The sequence below is a fragment of the Cuculus canorus genome, chromosome 3 (genome assembly GCF_017976375.1).
Source record: "Cuculus canorus isolate bCucCan1 chromosome 3, bCucCan1.pri, whole genome shotgun sequence".
Lineage (NCBI taxonomy): Eukaryota > Metazoa > Chordata > Aves > Cuculiformes > Cuculidae > Cuculus > Cuculus canorus.
The window spans coordinates 64,925,226-64,948,083 of NC_071403.1; the positions used below are offsets into that span (position 1 = coordinate 64,925,226).

A 22,858-nucleotide genomic window follows, 5' to 3' on the forward strand; every position below is an offset into this window, starting at 1 on the left:
TAGTGGTTATGTTTGTTCTTTAATACTTCTATTGGCTTTCTTATTTTGCCAAATTTAAAATCAGGATCTCCTTTTTCAAAGCTAGTGTGTCACCAATGTGGAAAAATAATTTTAATGAATTATTATTGTAGAGATGCTTAGGGCGAGTGGAATGAGAAATAGCTTAAAGGTTTATTTTTTTATTTTATTTTTTTTCTTTAGATCTCTATATTAGTTCTGTACCATTGACATTTGTTCAGCACATTTCAGAGCCTCTTCATATCTCAAAACCCACTGCCTTTCAAGAACTCTAAAATGCTCCTTGCAAATTAGCAGGCCAGTACTCCAGCGGAATGAAAAGAGGGATCAAGATCCAACTAAAAAGCTTTTGTCTGAATTGTGCAGATTTTAAATGGGATTGTGGTTGTGCTACCTGAATGACTATATAAGTATAAATCTTACCTAAACACACATGTACAGAGCACATGTATTATTGCTTTGGTAATTTGTGATAGCCAAGTTAATATGTATGTTCTTGTAGATTATGTGTATCAGAATAACCATCTAAATACAAAAGCCATAATAACCATCTAAGTACAAAATAAATTGAGACAACACAAGGAACCTGTATTGGCTGTAGTACTTCACTACCGGTATGTGTGCAGGGAGAGGGAAGAGAACTTTTATTTGTAACTATCAAGCGACTTTTCTAAAAGACATAAGGCTGAATCCTTCCTACTCTTCATTCAGCTCTTCCTTCTCTTGGTAGATCAGTTCCCATATCTGTTAAATTTGCAGAATAATTCTTCAAGACCATTTTTTTGTTACTTTCATGACTTGGTGGTTGTTTATATTACTCAAAAAAATTTTTAGTTTTCAAAACTTGTTTTGAGTTTCTTTTGTGGTTGTAGTATTGGGTTTGTTGTTTTTTTTTATTTGTTTTGTTTGTTTGTTTTTTTAATAGGGATATAAAAATTCATGTGGTTTTGTTTGTGTGGTTGGGGGGGAAGAGGTGTTGATTTTTCTTTCAGAATTGATGCGCGTGGGTATATCCTGAGGTGGTTTCTATACATTTTGTATATGATGTATTTACAATGAACATTATCCTGACATAACATCTTTATCTTACATCTTGTAGCTAATACTTTCATTGTATTTTTACAGCTAAAGTAGACCAAGAAAATGAAGAGAAGTCACTGACAGAAGCACATAAAAGGTAAGAAAGAGCACTGCAATGAAACTTTTCTTTGTGAAATTAATTTTGTATAAGTTCCTGTATTGGTCGTCAGCATTACTGTATTTTTGAATAATGAAAGAAATGCACTCAGAAAACTAAATTATATTTATTGGCAGTTTTAATTTGACAATTAGGGAAAAAGATAAGGAATAGAGATATGCAGCCTACCTTTAAAGAAATATTGCACATGACTTGTCTTTTGGTAAATGCATATACCTTATGTAAAGTAAATGCAGAATATGCTATTTGGACTGAGAGAAAACTGTTCATACTGCACCAGAATCGTGGTGATTTGACAGACATGTAGCTTTTCTCAGGCAACTATTTTTTTTTACATACTGCTTCCTGTGCTTGTAAAATATCTGCTTTAAAATAAAGAATGGAAATCTGTTTATTAATATACTTGTGATACATATAATTAAATGTGACTTCCTTTGTGGAATTCCTAATAGATCTTCATATAGGGGGTTGTTTGGTCTTTTTTTGTGGTAAAAAGCAAAATACCTCATTAGATTTCATTACAGATGTGTGCAGCTGAGAGAGTTTTCCAAATTGGGAACTTCACTGCATTGCACAACTTGTGGTTTCTCCTGATTTTTTGGCAGTGTTCTCCAGAAGCAGTATTTAAACGGGACAGATTCTTATCTGTCCCAGCAAAAGACCAAAATATGACACACCATTTATAGTCCAGATTTAGTGAAACTGATGGTCTGTGTTTGTTTTCTTTTCACAAAAAAAGTGGCATCTTCTTTTTGTACTAGCTACAACTCCTACTGAATATATGCAATGAATATATTCATTATGTGTTCCCAGATGCAAGAATTCTCTTAATAGGACTCTGGTAGAATATACCGCTACAAAAAGTTCTAGTTCTTACTGTGGTTTATTAGCCATTTTACAGCCCTGATGCCCAAATCTGCTACCTGCTGTAATGCTACAGTACAGCTGACTTAATCCTGGTACAGCACCACATCTATTCCCTAATAGTAGTACCTGAAAAGGAAGTTAAGGGGAGAGTGGGTGTTCCTTTGTCACAAGAGGCTACCCTCTTACATGTAAGGAGATGTTAGGTCCTCGAGTGGTACATCAGTGATCATGATGGATAAAATGGAACAAAGGGATTATTGCTTTATCTTAGTATCATATCTCTTGCTCAAGTATATGAAAGGCATTCCTGACGTTTCTCGAGTTTGTTTAATGGCTGAGTTACATAATTCTTATCCTTAAAGTTCTCCTTTGAGAGAAGAAACTACTGTTAGAGAAGGAGACTTTAGTGATCTCTTGACTGTGTTTTTAAGGAAACTTTTTCTGGTGGAAAATGGACTAGGCTAAATTTCCAAAGCAGCTATCTAAGGACAAGGAGAATCTGCAATCTTGTGAGTTGTCACTGTCATCTGCTGTTTAACTCACTCTCCATTCTTTTTTTCCTTTACTTCACTGGAACAATTATACTAAAAACTTCCTACTGGTGTATCTACCATTCACAATATGGTGGAAAAAAGAAACTGGTCCTTGGATTCTTATTCAGCTTCTTCTGCTCCTTCTGACTTGTCTTAAATCTTTCTTCTTCTCCTATACTGAGCGCAGCAGCTTCTTTTACATAGTAGTTTGTCAAAGAAGAAAATTCAGATTCATTGTTCCTCTTTATTGTGATACATGCAAAACCTTTTGTGGAACATAAGAGGAATTTTGCTAGGATAACATTAGGGTAAAGTTATTTTTTACTATTATTTAGGCTACATTTCTCTTCCTCCCTTCCTTCCACCTTCCCACTGAAATTCATAATCAGATTAGTGGTAGTTTTTTAAAATACTGAATACAGCTTCACAATATAATTTTAGTATTCTGTGTATTTATTTTGTTAAGATCACTAATTTGGTTTAAAAATAAAATGCTTGGGATCTTTTTTTTCTGGCGAGGGTGCGTGAAAAAGGCGGTGAGAGCTTAAAAACCTATATAAAAAGATTTGTTACATTTGGCTAATCATAGGTAGACTAGCAATGTGTAGTGATGGCTACACAAGCAAGTAGTGCAAGGAAAGGTGATGGATTAGATGGAGCAAAATTAATGTGATTAATATGCTTGGATTTTCTTTTCTGAAGTGGATAACTTCATCCCATATATAAGTTCAGGTCTACTCCATGACAGCATTTCTTTAACTTCTAGAATTTTTTTTTTGTTGTTAGTTTGGGCACAAAATATTAAAGCTGTGAAATCTCCATAAAAATATGAAAGTCTAAAAGAAAAGCTCTTGCAGCTACAACAACAAAAATGTTTCTAAAATGAATAATGATTTGAGTAAAATGCAGCAATGTGTATTTTAGAAAAACTCAATTGTGCAATAGATGAGCTGAAATGGAAATTTAGTCTTCCACACAAAATAAAGACAAAGAAAATGGAAAGCCTGTTCCAGGGACTCCATATAGTGTATAGCTGATCATTTGTCACAAGTGAGAAAATGTTTAATCGCTTTTGAAATGATGTATTCTCTCTTTATTTATCGTGTTTAGTGACTTTAAGAGTGTCAGTACGTAAAGTGTTTATCCAAGGAATGGATTTCTGGCACATGGATAAAATGAAAAGTGAAATGTTTAGCTCGCAATAGGCATATGTTCCAAGATCTCTCTGAGTAAGTATCCTGAGATGAGAAGAAAGCACACAGGTCTGTGTTTATCTAGCTTACGCAGGCAGACAAGGAAGGCTCCAGCCTGGTATTAACACTGAAGTGACATGGAATGTCTTCACCATACCCCAAACAATTACATCATTCCCTTAACAATATTGATAAAGTGTAATAAAAAAGAACCTGGCACTTTCCAATTAGATCCTCATTGCTGAATACTTGAGAAACTGTGAAATACTTGACAAGTTAAATTAAAAACCACTGTTGGGGGGAGGGGGAAGAAGCAGAAGAGGACAGCAAGCAAAGGAAGGAGAGAAAGAGATGCTTTATATTTTAGGAGTCCACAATTTGGTGGCTTTTTTTTTTTTAATTTGGATTTTGTCCTCTGTCCCATGGTGCATAGCTATTTGCTCAATTCGCACAGCTGTATATAACATTTAAACAACTTTACAATTAAAATTTAGCATCTTTGAAAGCTGGGAGATGCAGCACACTTTCCACCAAGCAATAAATACCTTCTCTGTTTTTGATATTTTCATTTACTTTCCTTTAAATATCTCTAATCTTTCAAGATGTGATTTTCTTTAAGCAGGAAGAAAAAAAAATTGAAGTGCTATTGTTTCCAGGTGGGCTTAATGCAATTTTAGAATGAGATAGAGTTTGGTCACAGTATCCACAGCAATTAGGAACTAAGATTGTGTCAAAGTTATTGTCTGTAGTAATATGATAGCTGATGTTTACTGTGCTAGAGTAAGAGGCAATAGCAACAACAATATAACCTTGTCTTGTTTACTTATAATCAGAAATGAGCTAGGTATCCCTCCTCTTGCACTTTGTTCCTGAAGAACTGCAACAGCTGAAGAGCCTTTCTAGAATTCCCAGAAAGAGCATTCAACGAAGCTAAAGGTCCTCATTCTCTGCCTTGCTACGTCTGTTCAGCTGAATATCTATGAAGGAATACCATGTAGCTTTACTTTCTTATAACACTTTATCCACTATTGAGTTCTGATATTGGAAGGCTTCCAGATTTGGGTCATTTTTTTTTTTGGAAGAAAGTAAATCCAGGCTGTAAAACTGATCTTTCTTCCACTGAAATAGTCAAGATCTTTTTCTTCCCCTCTACCTACAGTGACTTGTCTCTTTTTAGAACACCACCTTGAAAATCCCTCACAAAGTGAATCAGAAATGTTTATTTTAGACCTGAGGCACAGTCAGATTATCTTCAACTCTTCCTGCTATCTCTTAGTCAAACAATGAAGCATTGGGTTCTAAATTGAGTGCAGTAGCATTGAAAATAGCTTAGTTTTTGTCATACTGTACTCATCTAAGAGGCAATGTTTGCAGAAAAATCTCTGAAGAATGCTACAGAGCCTTTTAATTCTAGTATTTCAGATAGTATAAACCTGCTTGAAGTGACAACATAAGTCACTAAGACACAATAGTCCCATATAACGGTGGCTTGATTTGGGGTGAAACTGTTCACGCTTTTTTCCTACTGTGCTGCCTAATGAAGGCTAGATAAACAGAAATGTTGCTCACTGTCATGGTTTTGTGTACTTCACTGATTTTAACAGATCTGAGAATTTAATTTGTTATTTAGTAAATCTCAATGTCTTATGAGGATATATGTCTGTTTATAAAAAGTCGAACAGAGAACTTTCTGCCTTTTGACATAAATATCAACTAGGGAATTTAGGATGTGTGTGGCTGGGTTGTGGAACACTCATCTTCCTGTCAGGATATTTTTATTTGGTTTATTTTATAATTTGCTCCCATTACTTGCACATTCCAGTAATTTTTAACCTTTAAGTGCTTCCTGAGTGCAGCCTCCCGGGTACCTCTTCTGTTTTCAGGACTTTTAATAATCCATTTAGCAATGTGTTATTGCTTTCTTTGCCATAGCAACAAATGATGCCAATTTTGAAGAGAAATGTTTACCTTTAATTCCCTGAAAAGAAGTATTCCTGATACAACACTAGCAGACTTCCATTGGCTTCAATGAACATGAGGCTTCAGTAAGAACAAAGCTTTACACCTGCTTATGAGCTGACAGGTTGATGACACTTAGAGAAATAGCAGACAGTATGGTACAATGGCATTGCTGAAAAGCAACACCTACAAATGTAGCACCTAAGTCTGGTAATCCTTTAAAACAGTAGATGTTCGTCGGCCTCACTACCCTCCACACAATGGTTTGGATTGTTTCCAAAAGTGAACTGTAAAGTTAAAGTGCAAATTGAGTTAATGATTGAAAGAAAGTGGTGACAAGCACAGAAAGGATAGAGGTATGTAGTTTGGGGAAAAACAAAACAAAAAGAAAAAAACCCAAACACCTGCTGAACACTTCTAACTGAAAGGCAAGAAAATGTTGTTGGACTCCATCTTTCACTACTCTTTGGCTATTCATCCTTTGTTAGTTCTTTACTGTTAGGCCTCTTTTCTCATTGTGTGGCTCCCAGCACACAGACTTGAATTGCTCATGGGAATACATTTCAGACTGTAGGTATACATTAGGTGCATCAGCAGAAAGTAAATACGTGGTGAGCAAAGAAAATGTGTAGAGAAGATTACACACTGTTAAACAGATTGAATCATTCTAGTTCAGTATCCTGTCTCTGACAAAATATCAGGGCTTGTAAATATGCAGTAATGGAAACTTAGCTGGTAGTTTAGTTATGTCAGAAAGTCTCATCTGAAATATGGGTAATTGATCTCTCCATGAAAGATGAAGTCTTTGTCCTTTTCTGAAAACACTTCTCATATGACTGCGAGCCCTTAACCATTTGCGTGATTGATTTTTGTCTTTAAGAGCATTCCCTTTTCTTTTAAAGGTATTAGGCTGCTTGCTTAAGAAAAAAGAAACATTCTATTTTGTTGGCATTATATTAGTTTGTATTTTAATGGCATTTGGTGCTAGTATGAACAAATGGTAATTTAACTTTTAGCAGACTAGGGTACAATTCAGAGATCTAATATTCTGCAATGTAAACTCATCTTTATGCAATTTAGCCTACAATTTATGTAGAAGACCTATTCTCAGATCATAAAGTAAGAGATAAAGGATATTATTAGTTTAATGTGCAAATACTGTTATACAGCTAAGTAACAGCCTGATAATGTATTTTAAATAAGTGGGATCTGATAAGACCCAAAATGTTTACAATTAATTATATTCAGGATTAAAAAAAAAAAAACTAAGAAGAATCATGTAGCTAATAAAATTAATGAAAACAACACAGAAATTAAAATCTTTAAATGTGGCATGTTATTTTTACCTCCAGTTTGTGTCCAGCAGGTGGTTTCACTGAGTAGTCCTCAAAAATTCAAGATATTCTTCTTGAGCTATTACAGCTGAAGTAAAACGTGTGTGCCTGTGTGTGCACGTGCACGTGTGTGTGTGTGTTTAGCTCCAGTCCCTCTCCATTGTCCATCAGGTTCTGATTATGTTCAGTACATTTTTTCTTTCATTGTATTGTATACCTGAGCTGTTTAGTTAGATTACTTCCCAAGACCTTCACAGTTTAGTGTTCGCATTTGCAATGACTGTGATTTAAATGTGGATAACACTTCTGCTTTTACTGCTATGTTGATTTGCCTCTTCAGTTGTTGCTTTCTTCCTTGCTGTATTTTAAGATTTACTTTAAGGATTATCATGTTATATTGCTGTTGTCATGTATATGCAAACAGAAGAGCTGAATATCAGGCATGTAGTTTAATTAGGTCACAATTGCATTAACTCATCTGAGAACTATCCGGTAATAATTTTTACAATATAGATCATTCCTTCTGTAATAATTTCCAGCTGATGGAAGGCTGCTATCAGCCCCTCCACAGTATAGGGCTTGCCTCAGCATAGTTTTGAAACCCTACTGTGCTTCTCATATATGGGGATTAAGTGACTAGGAAAAAGTGTAGCCTCTCTACTCCTCCCTGGACTAGTCTTCTTTCTTGTCTTCCTAAACAAACTAGAATGAAAAACAGCTTTAGTGAGCCAGATCCCTTCTGCACCATATCTTAAATGAATGCTTCTTGGGGGATAAATTGAACTTGCTGCCTTTCTCAGCTGCTGCCTGAAAGATGAGTCTACCTTAACCAGCCTATTGAGGAGGTAAAAGTTCATTTTCTACCCCAAAGGAAACAAATAGGGCAATGGTCACCCCAGAGCAGAAACACCATGAAGCCTTTGTGTAATCCTTGGAAGGGATGAGAACACTTCTAGACATGAGGGAGTATTTTTAGGCCAAAGGAGTATGGTTTATTTAGCTTTGCTTGGATGTCTGAATATTGATGACTCAAATATCCAAAGTGATATGGTTATTTATTATAATCTTTCCATCAATTCTAATGGCTATCATCTTGTCATTTAAACTTGATCCTTATAGAAAACACTACCCATTTGTCTTTACTCATCCAAGCAAAGATACTGAAGTGAATGTATTGGGATAAGTCAGGAGTTCAGTCATAAATGCCTAGCATTTGAAAAATGCATGCAAAGGCCTTTTCAGTCTGACACTTCAACTACTCAGATTTTGAAATCTTTCGGTTTACTTTAATGGGATTTGTTGTAACTGAATCTGAGAATATGAAAGACACTGTGAACATTTCTGTATTCCCCAAAGGCTGAATTTCTTCCATCCATAGTTGTGCTGGCTTTTGATGATATTAGGGACTACATGCATGTTAAGGAGAGAGGGTTAAAATGCAACTGCATTGCAACACATTTAAAATTCTAGGAGGTTCTGTAATGCCCAAGTATTTCAGAGCATTTTTATTCTATGATTTTCAGAGAATAGAGGCTAAAACCCAAGTTTGACTTGAAGACCAAAATAGAAAGAGCACATGACAGTGTTCCAAATCAGACCTGTAGATTCATTTCACTTGTTATTCTTAGATTGTGGTTTTTTAAATTCACATGTATATAATTTAATCTGTGATGGATTATATTCTTAAAGTGCGGGTCAATATTATGTGTATATAAAATCTAGTAAAGTATCTGTGTGGTTTCTGTCTAGATAGCTAAATAATCTGTTCTAGGTTTAAAGGAAATTACTTCTTATTTTGTTAGATAACTCTGACCTTGACCCTGCATGAATTTCAATCATAAAAGTGAGCCATACCATGGGAGTAGGCAGATTACAAGGCTGAGGTTGACATCAATAATAAAACGTTTAAAACAATATTTAGTACACAATGGTTTCACTATCTCCATAAGTAATTACAGCCTTGTCACAGGCTAGCCCACCTGGCTAAATTTTGACAGCTAAAAAGCTGTGCAGTTGAGCTTCCAAAATCCTTTCCTCACACCCCTCTTCCCCCCACCCGTCAGGGAAAGGGGAGAGGGAAATGAGAGGAAAAAGACTTGTGGGTTGGAAACTAAAACTACAGCTTTAATGGAAAACAATAATAATTAAAATAATTAGAAAGTAATAAAATGTGTAGAAGTATAGTAGATTGCATCCCCACGCCTCGATGACTATACGCCACCACAAATGCAGTAGAGAAGGTACAAGGGAATGGGTCCATAGCTGGGGGGGAGCTGAACTCAGGATCTGGATTCAGGAACACTCAGATCTGGAATCAGTAACAACAAGGCAGACGAGATCCTCCCTGCATGTCAGCCATTGCAGAAGAGACTGAGACCCTCGTGATCTCTCAAGTTAATACAGAGAATGATGTATATGGGATGGAATACCCTATTGGTCACTTTAGGGTCACCTGCCCTATTCGTTTCTCCTTGCAGGTGCGCCCCCTTTTCCACCAGCTACTTAGAGCAACTGAGTTAGTCACAAAACTGACTCTAATTTAGCTCAAACCACAATAAACCTCTTTAAGTAATAATGCTCAGAAGGCCTCCATTGCACTAGACAGTGAAAATAAGGTGTGTTAATAGAAGCATCTGGAGACAAGTTGGTCTCTAACGTGAGGCATTTAGCTGTTTCTTACAGCAGCTGAGACTAGCTGCTTGTGGATTAGATCACTGCTGTTGAAATTCATGCTACTACTGTATTCTGTGTCTACTGGCACCTTATTATTTCTTCAAGTACAAGCAGCCAAGGGTTATTAAATAAGCTTGAATTTCACACATTGCTCTTTTTAAGAGAGGAAGAATAGTTTCCTCTTTGTTACTGAGTGTGACTTTCCAGTGCACACAATTACACGACGGTGTTTTAGACAAGCTTGTATTGCATATGTCCAGGTTAGCACAGAGCTATCCTTTTGTCTACGTAATATCTTCGGTGGCATGCATGAGCATGATATCCTCACTAACATAAAATTTAAAGCATTAAACTCTGGAAAAGAGAACATACATGCTCATGCAAAGTATGCAGATTATGGTGGATTGCAGCTAACACCAGCGCATCTGGGGAACTGTAAATAAGCTAAGTTTTTGAGAGAAAGTTTGAACCTGTTTGAAGTTGCCATTTTAAAATGATAGGAGAAAGTACATGCAAATTAAAATGCATTAGAAGAGTTGTGCTAACAAATGTTTGCTTGGTGAGCTGTGGCTGACAAATACTTTGTAGATGATATAGTGAAAGGTAGCAAAAATACTTCTAACCTACGTTTCCTGACCTTTGATTTTCAAATGGCTGGAGGTTGACTCAGTCTGTGCAGATTTTTTTTAAAAACACTATTTTTTATCATCAGAAAAGTTCTGTCTGCCAAGATGGCTCCATCCTGATTGTGACATAATTTTGCACCTAATCCTTTGCCACCTCAGATAAAATATGGCATTGTTATATCAGTGGAGCATTTGCTTACATTAGGGCAATGCAAAAAAACCCAAACCAAGCCAACCAAACATATATAGGCACCAGGCTGTAGTGTATTGTTTTAGAGAAGAATGAGAATAAAAAATAGGAAGAAAAAAATAACAAATACACCAAATAAAGGAAATATTGAAGAATAATTTTAAGATGTAGTGTTAGCTGTGATCCTTGATAACATAATATTTCCAGAAGATATAAACCATAAGAAGTGATTTGGCAAATTTCTTCATTGTGCCCAATATACCTGAAAAATTAATTTAAAAAATAAACAGATTGTGAAAATTTCAGTGCTCAAATTCACCTCAAAACAAAATTATAATTTAAATTAATTATACCCATATTATTTTGCTACTTTGCTACCTTTGCTACTATTGTGATGGACCTTGTTCCTGAAAGACAGGACTAAGGAAATACCCATCCATTGAATTATGTAAATAAAAAGTCCTAGAATAGCACTTTGAACTGAAGTTCAAATGGCAAGTTGATACGTGAGGGTTTTATTCATTTCTAACTCTGAGTTAATTAGTTTTCTTAAAATATTTAAGTGCAAGGTTATATTTGTAATACCTATTGAATTTAAGAATCTGTTTCAGAGTATATCCTCTGCTTCAGTTATTGGGCCTGCTGCTTTCAGGGTATGGTATAAAGCATAAAAATATGTGAGTTGTGCATTTGTGTTACTAATCAATGTGTACAACTGATAATATTGGTCATTGTTGATGAATATTAAAGCTGTAAAACATTGCTGGTATTGGAGGGGATCAAAATGTCCTGTTCTTCACATTGGATGCTTTTTGTTGAGCACTTCTGTGGGGGGGGGAAATGTACCTCAAAGGTAGAGGGGTTTTCATTGTTGAAGCTGTTAATTTTCATCTAGTTGGACCAATAAAACACTACTCTGTTTAACACAAATTTATAGGAGTCGAGGGACTAGAGATGAGGGAGATGAGTTAGGATTCAAAACATTACAAATGTTTGGCAGTTTTGTTTTTTTTTTTTTAGAGGAAAGGAAAAAAATCTCTTGAGACCTTTGTTGTCTAAGGAACGATATTGCAAAATCCATAGTTACACAATATAAATTGGCAAACAGAAGAAGAGATTAATGATTCTGGCAACTGACTTAAATTGGCATATTATCTCAAATTTATTTTTAAATAAGAAAGATACTTTTTTTCCTTAAAAACTAAAGGAGGGGTGGGACCCCAAATGTTGGTTGTTTCTTACCAACATTTACATGCTAGAGATTTTGAATGAACCTATTTTTATCTTTATATTTTCTCACTTCTAATTATTCAAGACAAGGGACAGCAGTAAGGAAAGGCAACGATACATTAAAGCAAAAAATAAGGTGAAGAAAGTGGTGTAAAATTATAGTGCAGTGAGGACTTTCAATAAAATATATCAATAGAAAATGAGAGGCTTCTGGGATGCTATGCATTTTAAGTTTCCTTACAGCCTTGTGCTATCTCAATAACCAGGATGCTGGTTCTGTTTCATTTTATATACTTTTGTGTGACTTTGAACTGTCTTAAGACTAACTCTCATTAATGATTTCAGATGTTGAAAACAAAATAAAAATATTTACAAAGCCTTTTTCTCTTTATAAAACAAAACAAAAATTAAAGTGGCAATTTATATGATTAGTTTCTCTAGGAAGCCAGTGCTGTCACCTATATGCTGTACTTATCTTCCCTATGTAGTTATCAATTCAAGATCAACACTCTGAACAGGCTGCAACTCAGTGTGGCTTTAAATGTAACTCATACCACATTTAAGGTAGTAAGAGACACATATAAGCTTTTCTCCTCTTTATACCTTCTTTCTTTTGATAGACTATGCTTAGTTCTAAATTTACTTGTGACTTTCATCAAACTAAAATGTACCTTAGCAGTTCCTGCCTGACCCAGAAGTGCTTTTGAAACACAAATTCTTTATAAAACTAGCACAGTACCACCACTAAGACTACCTGTTCTTAATCTCAAATGTACGTAAATGATGCTTAACAACTTATAAAGCCAAATCCAAGTAGTCAAGAATGTCCAGGTTGGAACTTATACGTAAAAAATACGTAATCCGTTAGAGAGTACATAAACTCTCCTGCAGAACTGAAGAAACTTTTTTTTCTGTTTTTAAATCCACATTAAAATAAATCTTTATTTTTGCAGGTGACTTAGTTTGCTGTGTGAGGAAACCAAATATGTGTGTTTGTGCGTGTGTTCACCATTTCTCAGAAAGGTCAGCCAGGGCATGTCTGTACCTATGGTTGTTTTGGTCTTTGTTTTGCAACAGAAGCCTGATCAAATGGTGCTGAGATGAAATTACTGCTGTGCTTTGCTTAGTGTTGTTGATCTGTCTCCTTATTGCCTTTTTTTTTTTTTTTTAGTCAAAAGTAGTGGTTTTGTAGTTGCCAGCTGCTCTGTCTCCTCTCCCTTTCCTTTTGCTTGACCAACTGTGTATGTTCATATACATACATGCATGTGTACGAACATGTACATATTTATAAACTTGCCAATGCACTGCAGACAGCAGGCTTGAATCTGAATCATTGTCTGCAACTGCTTGCTCATTGACTTCAGAGTGGAATGGGAAAAAAAAAAAAGAATAGTCCATAGGTCCTTGTAAAATATTCCTAATGGATTAGATCTGTTAGCAAGAAATGCTGTCAGTGAGCCATTTGAAATGTGAATGGCTTCTTTTCTTTCTCATATGATTAAATTTGGTTTGGCTGTTAGTACATTCATTCCTTCCCTCCAAATAGAATAATCATTTACATAGTCTCATAGTTGTACCTAAGGGAGCACACAGAAAACTCCAGTGATTCATTCATCAAATTTCCACATTTGAGAAAGCAATGAGTTCAGTCATTTCAGTCTGCAGTGATTTTTCTGAATTATACAAACACATGAACCAAGAAAACTGGAAGATAAGAAAAGAAGAAAAGGAACTAACCATCTTTCTTGTTCTTCCATTGTTTTGAGGGAGTTAATGTTACTTAACATTAATGTTATTTGACATTAACTTCGTGGCCAGGATGAGGGACATGAAACCCAGCCTGAATTCTGTTTGAGGAGTTCTGGTTTTTACCATGTCAGGATAAGACAGTGTGAACATCACTTCCTTATTTTTAATCAAGCTTGAAAAGTCAGGCTGTTTGAAGCAAAGCCAGTGACCTTTACTTCTTTTAATCCCTGAAAGTAACTTGTATGCCCTTCCTTCTGTCTTCTATGAGTGCTGTCTTTTCTGTAACGAACATCCTTTTCTTTTAAGGCACTTGCTAAAAGTATGGAAAAGTAAGACCATTCCATTTGAGAAACGGACACTAAACAAACTTTGCAATAATGGTTCAGTCATAAATGCAGATAGATGAAATGAAATCAAGAGAAGTCAGATGAGTTTCCCAAGGTTGTATGATGCAGAAATTAATTTGGCTATAGGAACAAAAGCCTTCTGAACTCTATCCCTTATGTGATTCAAAATGTCTTTGTGCCTGCAATACATAGTCAGGAACAGTATCAATAGTATTTGCAGATGCTTTTTTTCAAAATCTGCTGAAGGATCTGTAGGAGAATTTGAATGGGCTGCCCCAGAGGAAAGGTATTTACTGTCTGGTTGACATCTGAAAGGATAATATCTAGTCTTGGGGTTATGGCGATGTCATCCAAATTTCTCTTTGTATTTAAAATGTCCCCTCCTAGAGTCAGCTTTGAGATATGTTTAGTTTGACACACATAAACATTTCCAAATCAGATATTTAAAGAGCATGGTAATGTAGAGGATTTATTGGTGTGCATGTTTTATTATTTGATGTACTTGGATTCACTATATTTGCTTTGTCTTTCCTGTGTGAATTACACCACTTTATTTTGTACTACAAAAATGACAGCATCAGATGTATAGCAAGCGGGTTTCCATATGTCTTCTAAATGTACCCTAAGAGACTTAACTGCTAAATATGGGTAAACCTCTCTGCTTGAAAAAGAATAGTAACTGTCTTGACTGTTTGATCTACACATATAGAAAAAACATTTGATTCGTGGAGATTTGTGCCCTGAAGTCTTACTGAGTTGCAGCAGATGTCTTGTGTGTTGTTACTGGGCACGTTAATACTGACATATTAACAACGGCAACCTGCTACACTGCTGCTGTTTCATATTTCACAGGCAGCTTATTCCCCTTACCTCCCAAAGTAACTGTCAGGGAGGCAAGCAACCTGGCTGAGCATTCTTCTTCTCTCTATATACCCAGAAATTAAGTTGTAGCTGTTAGACACATCTGTATGCATGTGTAAGTTTGTACTGGTTATACAAGTGGTCCTCAGGGAAATTTTGAGTTACCGGAGAAAAAAAAACATTGACTGTCTCCTTCTGTTCCCAGAGGACATTTGGAATAATTTAAGAATAATGGAAGCCTTTGTGTCTCAAGTACGTTAGTGCTGTTTACCGGGGGGGGGGGGGGGGGGTGTGTGCATTCTCTTGTGTTGTATGAATTTCATGTTGCCTTGACTTCTGGTTTCTTGGTAGGTTTTCCTGAGAGGGAATTCTAGCTCATTACCTCAGATTTAAAACTTAGTTAGGATGGCCATTCACTGTCAAATTCTTCTCACGTTTTTGTTGTTTGAAGATACATTTCTCAGATCAGGGCTACTTATTTGAACTTAAGATTGTAAATCATTAATGCCCTTCAGTCAAACCACTCCCTTAAAAATAAGCCATTGACTTAGCCGATGCCTCCAGATTTGTCTCTTTTCCTGCATTCCTCATATTCCTTCAGAAATGTTGCCAGTTCATTCTGCAAAATCAAGCGAGCCTTTTATATGTCTTCCTCACTAGCAGCTTGAGAGCTGTATGTCTGGGGGCTGAGAGCAAAACCAGAAGATCTCCCTGATACGTTTGTAAAGTTAAAAATAGGGGAAAGTAGATAAAAAGTTGACAATATAATGCAGCTGACTGGTGAACATTCGGGATATTCTTTTTGAGTGATTTTGTGGGGCTATAGGATAGATGATAAATATTTTCTCCAGTATAATACTTTGGAAAAAATCTAAATCGGTAAGTAAAATAAAAACACAACAAAACACAACCACAAAAAAATTAACTGACTCAAAGAGCAGAGTGCCATGATAGGGTAACTGAGAGTGTGGAAAAACATGATACACTTCAGTAAGGTGGCATTTGAGTATCCATGCAGTGGGTTAAAAAGTGAGGATCTTTTTGCCTTTTTTTTATTTTTATGCCATGCATCTTTCTTGCTTGACAGCTACATTTTGCTACAGCAAATGGAAAAATGAGTTACAAATTAAGAGAAAAAGTCTGTAGAACTTGATTGGCAAACTGATGTTTCTAAACTGTAGCCTTTCTTATTCAGAAATAGGATAATTTACGTAGACGTTTATCTTTCGTATTGGAAAAACACACTGAAGTATTAGTTTTGAGAACTAGGGCAAACAGTTTCACAGAGACTTTGTGAGAGTGATCCTTCTGAATGGTTGAATCTTCATATGGTATTGTCACCATTAACTACCTTAAATTACAATAACTATCAAAGCACTCTATCTGCAGTTACTGCAGTCCATGAATGAAGATACAACTTCTGTGACTAAAATGACATTTCCGTCCATTTATCTGGAATTACATTTTTCCTCATAATTCAAATTATTCAAACTGTGATGTGTTTAGTAGAAAATTATCCTAGGAATCGATGAGTACTAGTAGGTCAGTGAGCAAGGCACCGGTTATACAATTGTATTTCAAGAGACAGCTTTCCATAGAATTTTTCATAAAATAACCACTTCATCAGAGGCTTGTGTTGAGCTTTATATGATAAAAATGTTCTTAAAAGCTTCAGTATTTACAAAGCATTAAGTAAAAAATAAAATTGATTTAATAGTTAATCAAGCAATTACTTTTTGAAAGAATTCTTCTGTAGCTTCCTATAATGTTTCTGCATATTTTAAAATTGGTGCTGTTTTTTAGCACGGTGTCTTCTGGCTCAGTTTTTTGTTGTGTCATTTTTTGTTTAATACACATCAGGTTTGAGTTTTAATATTTCTAAGTAGGTTTGAGCCTAAGCCATCTACCCTATTGTGTTGTAATATAGATCTAACAGGACTTGAAGAACTTTATTTACAGTCCTTTATAGGCTTTGTCTTCGTGTTTTGAAAATAGCTCTAAACACAACAGAAAAGCAATATATTGAGAGGTGTGGATGTCTGGAATTGCAGGGCTCTGCACGGTCTGCTAATTTTAGCCTTTGAAATATTAAATGCTTGGGTCGAAAACGAAACTTAGGATAAATGCTAGATCCCAAATTTGCTGAAAAATCATCTAATACTGTATATATATCTCTATATGAAGAGCTCAGAACTATTATGGTAACAGATCTAAAACAAAAGAATATAAAACCAGGAATAATTAAATAGCATGTATCTAAGTAAGGAAAAAAAAAAATCCACATTAGCAGTTACTGAAACATTTGCTGGTTTTGCTTTCTTTGACAGCTTTTTGGAAACTGCGGCCTATTTCTGTATGAAACCAAAACTGGGAGAGAAAGAAGTGTCCCCACATTCTTTCTTCAGTATTTGGCATGAATTCAGTTCTGACTTCAAAGACTTCTGGAAGAAGGAAAACAAACTTATTCTTCAAGAAAGGTACATTTGTTTGTTTGTTCAAAGGCTTTTCTTAGAGAATGTTATTGGGAGCAATCACATTGAAACCAGTCAGCCTCACTTCATTAGCGCACAACCTATTGAACACCTTTGGGAATTTTGTCAGTGTTTTTTTTTTTTTTGTTAGCTTTTTTTAAACACTTTTTTTTTCTAATTGTTATAATTTTTGAATGTACATTAATATCAACTTGTGCTAAAGTTTCTCAGATATTACCTGAAAGATATTTTCAGTAAAGCATGTAATTATGCCACTATGGTTCCAAGCAGTTGGAGATTTATTTTGGGTCTGAAGGTTGATTAAAGATTTCCCATTAGCGTAATTAGTGAAAATGAGTGAAGGCAGCAAGACATCAGTTATTGTAAATATTTGTCCAATTAAACTGGGATAAAGGAAAGAAAGCAGGAAGACAGAAGGGAAAAGACCCTGCATTAAGAAAAGGCTCAGACTGAACCATATTGCTAATCACAGCCCACGGATGTGAGTACGTGTGGTATATATGGCATAAAGAAATGAGATAGTAGTTTTGAAAAATTATGCATACTGTCTGATCCCTGTATTAGAAGAGCTGTTCCATGCAGATATTGCATTGTGGTCACTCTTTGTTTATAAAAATGATGCCAAGAATTAATCAGTTGTTTAAAAAGTAATAAATGCCATAGAAGGACCAATTAAACAAACACAAACATGAAAACTATAAACACTTTTACATAATCCTACATCTATTAGCAACTTGAGTGATTTCAGTACAAAGATAATGAAGCTACTTCTGAGCTTTAACACTAACAAGATTGAAGCTTTATGTTCATTATATGATTGATATCAGTCCACATTTAGGTAACTTGACAAGAAAAGACCTCTTTTTCAAGAGTACTCACCCTGTCTAAAGACATCAGGTTGCTGTTTTAGGAAGTTGTTGAAAACTTTACTCAGGCTCCAATATATTCACTATTGTGTATACCATACATATTTAGTGTAAGTGGATAGACTTTGGAGAAGTCTTACAATTTAAAACAATGGATTCTGCTCCTATTGCAGAATGTGGTGTGTTATCACAGTACAGCTGTCTGGGGATCTATTTCGTTTTACTGACTGTCTGACTTAATTTTGTGGAATTCAGTATATCTCTTTGGAATTGAGTTGACAGCTAAATACTATCTTTGGTTTCCTATGCAAGGATTTAGCTGCCAATTTAACACAGGTTAATTTCATCTTGTATTTTTTTATAGGACAGGATTTAAGAAAAATGTCTTTTTCTCTGCAGCATACGAAGCAATTTTTCTAAAAACAAACAAGAACCCTGCAGAGGGTTCTTGCTGCACAATATTTTTCATTAAAAAACATTAACTTAATAAGCACAAAACCTTTTCCTTCTATTTTTTGTATATATCTAAAGCTTAAGTAGAGAATGTGATTGCTATACAATAATTTGAGTTTTGTTCAGCTCCGATGTATGAGCTAAGAGGATTTGTTGAAGCGGCAGAGAAAAAAATTGGCTGCCAGCTAGACCCTTCTAGGGCAAGCGCAGTTTTAACCTGAAAAGCACTGAACGTGTATAACCTACAAAATGGCTCTAGGTGCAGGGTGTGACTGCAAAGGAAAAGGACAGTCAGAAAGGGCCTGCAGTGAGAAAGGAAACTGGGAGATCCCTTGGAAGAGAACACCATAGAAACACAAACCCAGTCTCAGAGCTAATGGGTTGGAGGAGATTTTCCCAGGGGGACAGACAGCACTGTGTTAGTGCGGTCCAGGAAGTCACCAAGATTAAGACTGAAAATGATCCATCCTGAAAATCACAGGTAGATTTTTGGTTTTAATTTTAATTTTGGCTTGTCTTGTCAAGTTTAAATCTTCCTCTTCAGAGATTTTGTTTGTTCAGCTGAGGCAGGGATTAGACTTTGGAAGCCTTTGATGTCTTGTTTTGTGCTCAGCTCAGAAAAAATCGGCACAGTGGTGCTTCAGGTCTGGCAAAGTCCAGCTCTCTTCATTGCCTTTTAGGAATTAAAATATTTTTGCCAAATTAGCGAGTTTTCCAAGAAAAAATATTTAAACCCTGTCTTATCAAAGCCTTTAGGCAGAAATTATTTTGCCTCCAATCATAGTTCAACCTTATATCTGATACTTAAAGCTTTTTATCTCAAATTTATGTTTTCACTTTTCTTAGCTAAAGATGAGATGCTGTGATGTGAAGGTGTCTTGGTATTGAAAAGTCAAAGGAAAAAGATCTTGAAGGGAAAAAGTGTTGCCCAAAGGTGTAAGAATGTAGAACATGATGGTTTTCAAAATCTCAGCCTATGTGGACTGTGGGATTTAGTGCACTCAGCAAGTTTACTGATGACACAAAGCTGGCACGATGGACATGCTGGAGGGAAATGATGCCATCCAGAGAAACCTTGACAGGCTTGAGAGGTGGGCCTGTGTGAACCTCGTGAAATTTGGCAAGGCCAAATGCAAGGTCCTGTACCTCGGTCAGGGTAATCCCAAACACAGTTACGGGCTGGGCGGAGAATGGATTGAAAGGAGAAGGACTTGGAGTTGTTGGGTGATGAGAAGCTCAAAATGAGCCAGCAACGTGCTGCAGTCTTGCAGCCCAGAAAGCCAAACGTATTCTGGGCTGCGTCAAAAGAAGTGTGACCAGTAGGTCAAGGAAGGTGATTCTGCCCCCTACATTGTTCTTGTGAGACCTCACTGTTCTATTGTGTTCTGGAGTCCTCAGCACAGGAAGGACATGGATCTGTTAGACTGAGGGAGGGCCACAAAGATGATCAGAGGGTCAGAACACCTCTCATACAGGACAAGCTGAGAGAGTTGGGCTTGTTTAGCCAAGAGAAGAGAAGGTTCCACAGATACCTTATAGTAACCTTCTAGTACTTAATGGAGGCCTGCAGGAAAGATGGGAAGGGGCTATTTATCAGGGAGTGCAGGGATAGAATGAAGGGTATTGGTTTTAAGATGAAAGAAGGTAAATTCAGATTAGGTATTACGAAGAAATTTTTGCACTGGAACAGGTTGCCCCAGCCTTGGAGGTGTTCAAGGCCAGGCTGGATGTGGCATCAAGCAACTTGATATAGTGGGAAGTGTCCCTGCCCATGGTAGGGGGTTTGGAACTGAATGATCTTTAAGATCCCTTTCCAACCCAAACCATTGTATGGTTCTATAATCTGTAGGTGACAGAAATCTGAAATCTGCCTATTGCCACCAAAATAAAAATCATTATTCCAGGAAATGGAATTTTAATCTTCAGTTGATGTTCTTGAAAGTTTTTCTCTCACTAAAGTTGAAGAGCAGACTCAGAGTAACTCTGTACCTTTTCATTGGCAGCAAAGTCAAGTGACAAATACAATGAGACTTCTTTTTTGAAAATATTGCATTATGGCATCTTTGACAGATCCTTTACCAGGTTGCTGCCTCATGAAATGTACTTTATTTATGATCATTATTTATAAAATGTATAACTTGATATTCTTTTCTTTTTTATTTTGATCATCTTTCTTTCTCATCCCCTGGTTGGTTTGGGGTTGTTTTTTTGCCTCCTCTCCCTCCACTTTAGTTTAATAAAATTTATGCTCTGGGAAATGTTTCTAGAATATTTTATATCTCCGTTTCCATATGGACTGTGTAGGAAAGGAATTGCTTGTTAATAGAGGCTGTTCCTTATTTATTCTCTGCAAAAGTGAGTCATACTGTTTTACAATAATTTACCCAAAGGCTTTTCATAGACGGTATTTCCTAAGGTGGTACTACGTTTTGTTACTGATAGATTAAAAGTGTGTGTTTTAAAGAAAGCAGTCAGCCAGTTCTTATTTTAAACACTTTTCAGTCGGTGTTTCAACTTGTGTGTTGGTTTGCCAGGTATTTATATTCAAAAGATAAACATTAACCTGTCAGACTTCATATTTCCTTACAAGAAGATGAGAAAAAAAAAAAAGAAGAAAAATATGGCAAGGTTAAAAAAAAATAATTTTTCTGAAGTTGCTTTCACTCATTTCTCCCACTTGAAATAAAGCAGAACTGGAAAATACCAGCTGCAGAGAAAACTATGCATGATAAACTATTAAATACAGTAGCAATAAAAAGAAAAATGCACCTGAAAATTGCAGTGAAAGCGTAGGTCTGCCAGAAGGGTTTCTGAACAGTACTATTTTTTTGTGGTTACGCTGCAGTCAAGGCTAACCAAAGCATTCCGATAGAAATTTTTGTCTGGATTATTTATATAGTTCTCAAAAATATTTTGTGGAGGTTGAAATTTCTGATGCTATGTGTATCCTAAATACGTATCTTTTTAAGTGAAAATCTGAAAAGTAATACAACTTCTATCTGATTAAGCAGCTTATAAAAAAACCCACAGACTTCATTTTGAGTTTTTAAATGTTGTTATTGTTGTCATTTTGTTGCATATGGCGTGTCACTGATAGGCTGTCCTTTGCATTTATACTTTGAAAATTCTTCAAAGGCATCTGTCAGTATAGCTTGCACATTACCTGTGATCCGCAAGAAAGCCAAGAAGAGCTGATGTGTTTCCCCTAATTCTTTTTCAATGTTGTTTGGGACAAAAAAAATATTATTTTGAACCTTGGGAACTTCCTGTTCAGCGTCCTCATCATCTGTATGTGTATTTCAATTGCTGCATATTCTGAAGTGCATGTTGGTTTCTGAATACGTATTGCCAGATAATGCCCAGCTGCAGTGACAGCTGTGCAAGTCTCACCTTCTTAGGAAAACTCATGAATCTCTACCTTTATTCTTCCCTACCCCAGGTTTCTTTGTATTTCTGAGGTAGAGATGTTCAATATTAAATGCACTATTCCAATCTAGTATATCTACGGGAGTAGTATTTTTGGTTTTCATGACATCCAGCAAAGCCCTACAGAACTCTTGCCTAGACCCTAATGTGTTCCTGGGAAGAAGGAAAGATAGCCTGTCCTAGGAAGAAAAAGATAAAAGTGCTCATAATAGAGGGGGAAGGGAGAATGGAAGGGGGAGAGAAAGGTTTAGGTATAGGTGTCCTGTAAGTGTGTAATATAGGGCATATATTGCTCATAAGCTCAGTGTGACCCTTGCCTTTATGAAAAGTCACATCACTGAACAGAAACTAACTGTGTCACGGATGCCAGCAGAGGAGAGTTCATAAGCAGGATCAAAATGATAGTAAAATTCTGTAAGTCCCTGATATCTTGCATCACACTAGGCTTGAGAATTTCTTTTGGCTGACTTTATTCAACCCTTTAACTCCCACGATAAATCTTTGACACATTAAAAATAATCTATAAACTCAAAAAAAATGTACTCATCTCTCAAATGTAAAAGTTGCCCATTCCCATAAGAATAACAGTTAAGCTGGCACCTGGTGTGTCACACTGTGTATATCTAGATGAAAGGGAGATTCCTGGCCAGTGTGTCTCCACAGCTCATTGATCTCCCTCTGCAGAAAGACTGGTATGTCTCCCTACAGACTCCTTGGCAGGATGATTTAAAACTTGCTGTTGAGCAATTTAAAGTCTGGCATTGCATATCTGTACATTGCACAGTGAGGAGCATATTGGTAGGCTGCCACTTCTGCTTGCAGAGAAGGGCATTAAATCCCATA

The 22,858-nt window shown here is 36.0% G+C and overlaps 1 protein-coding gene across 1 annotated transcript in view; it reads left to right on the forward strand.

The window, feature by feature from the left end:
* FMN2 (formin 2) overlaps positions 1 to 22,858 on the forward strand; it is a 169,288-nt gene that overhangs the window by 135,369 nt on the left and 11,061 nt on the right. Inside the window, exons 17-18 of the mRNA XM_054062984.1 lie at positions 1,144 to 1,195; positions 17,106 to 17,255. Of these exons, the coding sequence (XP_053918959.1) occupies positions 1,144 to 1,195; positions 17,106 to 17,255 (202 nt within the window). The remainder of the gene's footprint in view (positions 1 to 1,143; positions 1,196 to 17,105; positions 17,256 to 22,858) is intronic.